Here is a 7,500-nt window from a genome sequence, read left to right on the forward strand (position 1 = left end):
GCTGAGGTGCATAGCCATAGGCTGGCAGAGAAGGAGCAGCAGCAGCAACAGCCACGAGGGCAAGGGCAACAACAGCCTGGAAAAGAAGCAATAAATATTACAAGTTCCTTCCTATTTATGCACATTAACACAACACAAGACGCATTAATGGTATTAAAAAAAAAAAAAAAAAAAAAAAAAAATATATAATATATATATATATATATATATATATATATATATATATATATATATATATATTCATACTAAATGTCTCTTCATAAGCAAGGCTGATAATATTTGTTACCTTAGTGAACATGATGGAGGTAGACGAAGAGTGATGCTCCGGTTACCAAACGAGTCCCTTTTATACCGTAGTCCACGAGTCCAGTAGACACGCCCCTTTCCTTCCTTCCTTCCGTGCGACCTTTACCTTGAATTATATCGATCATCTTCCTTTCCAATAATGAACATTCTGCTATATCTGAAAAGAATCTGGCGCTATAAATTATGAGTTGATTCACAGCAAGTCTTGAAATTCACACACACAAAATGAATAGATAAAATATGTATGTATATATATATATATATATATATATATATATATATATATATATATATATATGTATATATATTGCAAAATTAATTTTACAAAACAAAATAACATTTTGAAAGTACAAGGTCAATTAAATTACTCTTGATTAGGATGTGATATGTACATATGAATTCAACAATAAATGTCATTTATTTTCATGATGTTTATTATGATAGACATACATATACATACATATATAATATATATATATATATATATATAAATATATATATACATATATATATATATATCTATAATATACATAATTATATATGCACATACATACACGCATATATACATACATATATACATACATATATATACATATGTATATGTATGTACATTTACATATATACATGTATATGTATATATGCATATATATGAAATATGTGTGTGTGTGCATGTATGTAGTATATATATGTGTATGTGTATGTATACACACACATTTGTATATACCCTCTACACAAACAAACAGATATATGTGAATATATACATACATATACACACACGCACATTTATATATATATATATTTCTATGTATGTGTATATAAACACCCTCCACACGTACACATACATATACATATGCATGTACATGTATATAAACACCCTTCACACACACACACACACACATATGTATATATATAATACATATATATGTATATATGTATGTATATGTATATACTGTGGTTATTAATTATACTTTCGAAGTATATAAATAAGGTGCGTATGTATGAATAAGTGTATGTACGTATGTGCAAACCTAGCTACACATAGACATATACAATAATTGTGGAGTGCGTGTCTGTTCTTAAGTTCACCTGTCCACTTAAATCCAGAGAATGGAAAGAATATGCAACGCGTCTGAGGAAAGCTCTAATTTAGGGAGTTAAATATCAGTTTAGGACTTTTAGTAAGTTGTCATGGATATTCTCTGGGCCATTTTTTTCATCCACGTCCTATGATGTAGGCGACATAACGAGACGATCCGAAGGCGGCCTAATTAACGCGTTCAAGGTGAAGGTCGCGGTGTCCGGACCGGAAGGAAGGGAAGGCATGTCTTGTAAGTACAGTCTGTATATATGTACGGCCGCCGTAGCTGTTCCGCTTTCCAATTCTGCAGTTGTTTGCCGCAGCGTCATAATACTTTATCTAGACTGGTCCACGGATATCGTGGTTACTACCTTTATTTACAGGCGAGGTTTACTTTGGATCATATCTTCCCTTCCGTAAATAGTATTTCTATCTGCAAACGTAAATTCTTACAAGTAACACACACACGCATTTATATATATATATATATATATATATATATATATATATATATATATATATATATATATATATATATATATAGGTATATATGTATGAATAAAAATAGATAAATGAATATGTATACATATATACACACATAAACATAGACTTACTGTCACCTTTTGTTTTAATATGGGGAAAGGACAAATGTTACTAGAATTTCAGTTTAATAAATATTCATAAACATATTTTGATCGAAGTTCATTTAAGCGTAAGCAGGAGTGGTCTCATAGGTAGGGGCAGGTTCGTATGCAGGGGCAGGCTTGTAGGCAGGTGCGGGATGGTAAGAAGGAGCAGGCTTGTAGGCAGGTGCGGGATGGTAAGAAGGAGCGGGCTTGTAGGCAGGAGCAGGCTTGTACTCGGGGTACTGGGCCTCACCCTCGTAGCTGACCTCGGCCACGTAACCGGAGTCGCCGTTGACAGTGTAGGCAACCTTCTGAAGACGACCGTCAGGAAGGAGGACGTAGTAAGAACCCTGAGTGTCATAGCCATCACGGGCCTCCTGGTGACCGAAGTCGTTTCCGGAGTAGTCGTCCTTCACGGCATAGTTGAAGTCGTACTTGGCAGGGACCTGGAAAGGTTACACAAAATTAGAATCATAAAGTACCAGATTTTCGGTCATAATATATCATTACTTTACGAATCCAGTTATACTCTTCCTATTGCCAATTCTAAATAAGAAGGGGAAAAAAATACAAACCTCATAGGTAGGCTGAGGCGCATAGCCATAGGCTGGCAGAGAAGGAGCAGCAGCAGAAGCAGCAACAGCCACAAGTGCAAGGGCAACAACAGCCTAGAAGAGGAGCAATAAATATTACAGGTTCCTCTCTATTTATGCACATTAACACAGCACAAGACACATTAACATATTAAAAAAATAGATTTATTGTTTCATACTAAATGTCTCTTCATAAGCAAAGCTGATAATACTTGTTACCTTAGTGAACATGATGGTGGTAGACGAAGAGTGATGCTCCGGTTACCAAACGAGTCCCTTTTATACCGTAGTCCACGAGTCCAGTAGACACGCCCCTTTCCTTCCTTCCTTCCGTGCGACCTTTACCTTGAATTATATCGATCATCTTCCTTTCCAATAATGAACATTCTTCTATATCTGAAAGGAATTTGGCGCTATAAATTATGAGTTGAAATTCACACACACACACAAAATGAACAGATAAACTATGTATGTATATATATGTATATATATATTGCAAAATAATATTTTGAAAGTACAAGGTCAATTAAATTACTTTTGATTAGGATGTGATAGGTACATATGAATTCAATAATAAATGTCATTTATTCTAATATTTATTATGATAGACATACATATACATACATATATAGATATATATACATACATATATAATATATACATATGTATATGTATGTATATTTACATATATACATATATATATATACAAACACACACACATTTATATATATATGTCTATGTATATGGGGCCATTTTTTTCATCCACGTCCTATGATGTAGACGACACAGTGAGACGACCCGAAGGCGGTCTAATTAACGCCTTCAAGGTGTCCGGACCGGAAGGAAGGGAAGGCATGTCTTGTATGTACAGTCTGTATATATGTACGGCCGCCGTAGCTGTTCCGCTTTCCAATTCTGAACATATTAGAGCATCAAGTTGTTTGCCGCAGCGCCATAATACTTTATCTAGAGTGGTCCACGGATATCGTGGTCACTACCCTTTTTTCCAGGCGAAGTTTACTTTGGATTATATCTTCCCTTCCGTAAATAATATTTCTGCTATCTGTAAAAGTAAATTCTTACAAGTAACACACACACGCATTTATATATATGTATATATGTATAAATATAAATAAATAAATGAATATATATACATACATACACACATAAACACGCATACACTTCTTATATATACACATATATGTACATATATGCACACACACACACATACACACACACACACACACACACACACACACACACACACACACTCACATTTGTACATATATACAGATTTAGATACAGATATAAGTTACGGTAGATATAGATTCCCAAAGCAGTATAAATTCACATGCACACACACACACACACACACACACACACACACACACACACACACACACACACTCACACACGCACACACACACACATACACTTTATTACTGTATTGCCGAATCCAACCATTTATTAAATTTGAATGTTTACTTCAAAACAAACAGGATATCTCTTCATACTTTTCATACTAGACCAAAACCTTAGATTTAGTGTAAGATGTAGAAATTGAAGAACTCAGTTGTTCCATATCCTTCGCATTACATAAAATGGAATATAACAAATGTGATTTATCCATACACTAATGTATATCTATGGGAACGTGTCTACATACAATGCCCAATGCACAGAAGTGGATATTCAAAAACGAGTAGAAAGTAATTTTGGAGTTTAGCTTTGCATGTGTACATCTGTCCGTTAAAATATAGAGAGTGCATGGTGCTTGTGCAGTGCGGCAACAAAAAGCGTAGATTTAGAGAGAGAGAGAGAGAGAGAGAGAGAGAGAGAGAGAGAGAGAGAGAGAGAGAGAGAGAGAGAGAGAGAGAGAGAGAGAGAGAGAGAGATAGATAGAGAGATAGAGAGAGAGAGAGAGAGAGAGAGAGAGAGAGAGAGAGAGAGAGAGAGATTTAGCATATAGTAAAAAAAAATTCTTAGGTCGATGTAAGGAGAAGAGACTGGACAAGGTGGTCGGATTAATATCTCCAAGGCGAAGATCACGGTGCCTGGAATTGAAAGTAGGGGAAAGGTGTGTCATGTATATATGCATCTGTACTATGTGCATAACTGCCGTCGTAACTCACTAGGACTTCATTTCTAAATATGCTTCACTTATAATCAAGTTGTTTAATGCAACACTGTTATCAAGTCTTCATTAGGACGTGAAATAGCTTTTAACCTGAACGTCTTGAATTATCATCCTCAATTCTATAAAGGAAGCGATGGTCAGTCTTCAGTGTTTTTGTCTGTGATTAAGTGTGCACTCTGTGCATTACAGCACTAATCCACTCTTGGCACAATGTAAACGTGCCATCATTTGTAAAGTAATGTGTAGACTGGCTAACATTTCTAAGTCTTAGTGTTAATACGGGGAAAAATAGATGTTACTAGAATTTCAGTTTAATAAATATCTATCAGAATTATTTTTAAGTTTAGTTCATCTAGGCGTAGGTTGGGGTGGTCTCGTAGGTAGGAGCAGGCTCGTAGGCAGGGACAGGTTTGTAAGCAGGTGTAGGCTTGTAGGCAGAAGCAGGCTTGTACTCTGGGTACTGGGCCTCACCGTCGTAGCTAACCTCAGCCACAAAACCGGTGTCGCCATTGACAGTGTAGGCGACCTTCTGCAGGCGACCGTCGGGAAGAAGAACGTAGTAGGAACCTTGAGTGTCGTAGCCATCACGGGCCTCCTGATGACCGAAGTCGTTGCCAGAGTAGTCGTCCTTCACGGCGTAGTTGAAGTCATACTTGGCAGGGGCCTGGAAAAGTTGAACAGAATTAGAAACAGACCAGATTTCCGGCCATAAAATAACAGTATTGTACCAGTGCTGTGATATTACTATTATTATTGATTTAATTCTCAACTTTATACAAACCTCGTAGGTAGGCTGAGGAGCATAACCATAGGCTGGTTGAGAAGGAGCAGAGGCAGCAACGGCCACGAGGGCGAGGGCAACGACAGTCTGAAAGAAAGTAACGTATTTTCACGAGATCTTTTCTTTTTAGGCACAATAATGTCAGTTATAAGGAATATGACGCCATTATATCCATGGAGAAGCTATATCCGATCATAAATCTGAAAACTTGTTACCTTAATGAACATAATGGAGGTAGAAGTGTGATGCTCCGGTCATCAAGTGAGTCCCTTTTATACCGCAGTCCATGAGTCCAGTAGACACGCCCTTTTCTTCGTGCGACCTTTACCTTGAATTATATCCATCTTCCTTTCTGCTGTTTGAAATACGAAATTCTTCAATGCATCATATATATATATATATATATATATATATATATATAGTATAATATATATATATATATATATATATATATATATATATATATGATGTATAATATATATATATTATATATATATATATTTTATATATATATATATATATATATAATATATATTATAGAGAGAGAGAGAGAGAGAGAGAGAGAGAGAGTAGATAGAAGATAGATAGATAGATATCATATGCATATGTATATATCAATTAATTTATTCGTAAATACATACAAAAAACACACAGACACACTCACATACACATATATATTGTATACACACATATGTTTATAGACACACAAGCTATATATATATATATATATATATATATATATATATATATATATATATATATATATATATATATATATGTATCATATATATACGGCAGATGCTATATATATAGATGGTATATATATATATCACATAAATTGCATACACACATATAGATATACATATACACGCATAAATTGCATACACACACATATAAATATATACTGAAAATAAATATATGTATATAATATACGAAAAATGGCCCATTGAGCTATGGCGGCGATTATCCATGCAGTGTACATACACACATACATGCACCACGACTATAAATGTATTAATGTATAAAGGTATTAATGTGTTATGCAGGTCCTATTGCTCTGAAACATCCCGTAGAACTTCCTGGACAGTCTAATAAAAGTTTAAATTAACTTTTTTCCGTTCTTTGGACAAGCGGACAGACGGACACTCCTTTATTATTGTTCATAAGTGTTCATATAGCCATGTAGGGATCTTTGTAGTTAAACACATACTCATGTTTATATAATTCACGGTCGGAGTCGATCCTGTATGACAAGAATGGCATTTTTATTACTGTACCGATACCATCTCGGAGGCGATGATATCACCCGACAAGTTTACAAGGCACGGGCACGAAAGAATGATAGGTAAAAGTGACACATGCTGTGAAGGTTCTCCAGAGCCATTAACGGTCGCAGATGTAGTAGAAAGATGTGCAACATTCTCAGAGCAGATGTATGAACTTGTCTCCCCCATATACACAGAAAAAAAAGTATTGGGGAGGGTCATGTATGTTTTCCAAGGGAGACTAATATATTACACAATTTTAATTATGCATAATATTTATGCAACCATTTTATGCAGTTAAAGCCTAATGTTCGTGCTTTGATTTTAATATATTGTAATTTATTTCTACTTATGGGAGACATTTTTTCTTGATAATTTTTTAAACGTTTTAAATATTTTAGCTTTTAACCCTACAAGGTATTTGCCGATAATGACTTTAGCTGTTGACAAGACAGACAATTTTACACAATTAATTTCTTATTATCGGCTTGACAAATAGAAAGAAATTATATAAATCTATATATCTATCTATTTATCAATCGTCTATGTGTGTATTGAAATTCACATGGCATTATATATTTTTTAAAAATCTTTTAAAATAATCAGGTAACTAATACAATACAAAATGGTACATTAAATATTAAAGCCAGCTCAATACCCATAACTGGATCTACTGTTATACTGTCGATTTAGCAATCTACTTATAAATTAAAT

The 7,500-nt window shown here is 34.6% G+C and overlaps 3 protein-coding genes across 3 annotated transcripts in view; all 3 read right to left on the reverse strand.

Moving 5' to 3' along the window:
- LOC119595627 (cuticle protein 7-like) overlaps positions 1–450 on the reverse strand; it is a 980-nt gene extending 530 nt beyond the window's left edge. The window contains exons 1-2 of the mRNA XM_037944738.1: positions 287–450; positions 1–76 (exon numbers count right to left, since the gene is read on the reverse strand). The exon at positions 1–76 is cut by the window's left edge and continues 11 nt beyond it. Coding sequence (XP_037800666.1) covers positions 1–76; positions 287–298 — 88 coding nt within the window. The 5' untranslated portion in view covers positions 299–450. The remainder of the gene's footprint in view (positions 77–286) is intronic.
- LOC119586690 (adhesive plaque matrix protein-like) overlaps positions 1–2,851 on the reverse strand; it is an 18,695-nt gene extending 15,844 nt beyond the window's left edge. Inside the window, exons 1-4 of the mRNA XM_037935424.1 lie at positions 2,823–2,851; positions 2,586–2,678; positions 2,097–2,456; positions 1–76 (exon numbers count right to left, since the gene is read on the reverse strand). The exon at positions 1–76 is cut by the window's left edge and continues 11 nt beyond it. Of these exons, the coding sequence (XP_037791352.1) occupies positions 1–76; positions 2,097–2,456; positions 2,586–2,678; positions 2,823–2,834 (541 nt within the window). The 5' untranslated portion in view covers positions 2,835–2,851. The remainder of the gene's footprint in view (positions 77–2,096; positions 2,457–2,585; positions 2,679–2,822) is intronic.
- A 2,188-nt stretch (positions 2,852–5,039) lies between these two features.
- LOC119589061 (cuticle protein 21-like) lies at positions 5,040–5,872 on the reverse strand. Its single transcript, XM_037937641.1, has 3 exons — positions 5,737–5,872; positions 5,522–5,608; positions 5,040–5,404 (listed from the first exon to the last, which is right to left on the reverse strand). The coding sequence occupies exons 1-3, from the start codon at positions 5,746–5,748 to the stop codon at positions 5,093–5,095; spliced, it is 411 nt and encodes a 136-aa protein (XP_037793569.1). The 5' UTR covers positions 5,749–5,872; the 3' UTR covers positions 5,040–5,092.
- Between the last annotated feature and the right edge of the window lie 1,628 nt (positions 5,873–7,500).

This window comes from Penaeus monodon, chromosome 3 (assembly GCF_015228065.2).
Source record: "Penaeus monodon isolate SGIC_2016 chromosome 3, NSTDA_Pmon_1, whole genome shotgun sequence".
NCBI classification, from domain to species: Eukaryota; Metazoa; Arthropoda; class Malacostraca; order Decapoda; family Penaeidae; genus Penaeus; species Penaeus monodon.

Excerpts from the sequence above, each read along its gene's own strand:
- LOC119589061 (XM_037937641.1), bottom strand. Across the intron at positions 5,405-5,521 it reads CTCCTCAGCCTACCTACGAG|GCCCCTGCCAAGTATGACTT; the intron begins GTTTGTATAAAG and ends CAACTTTTCCAG.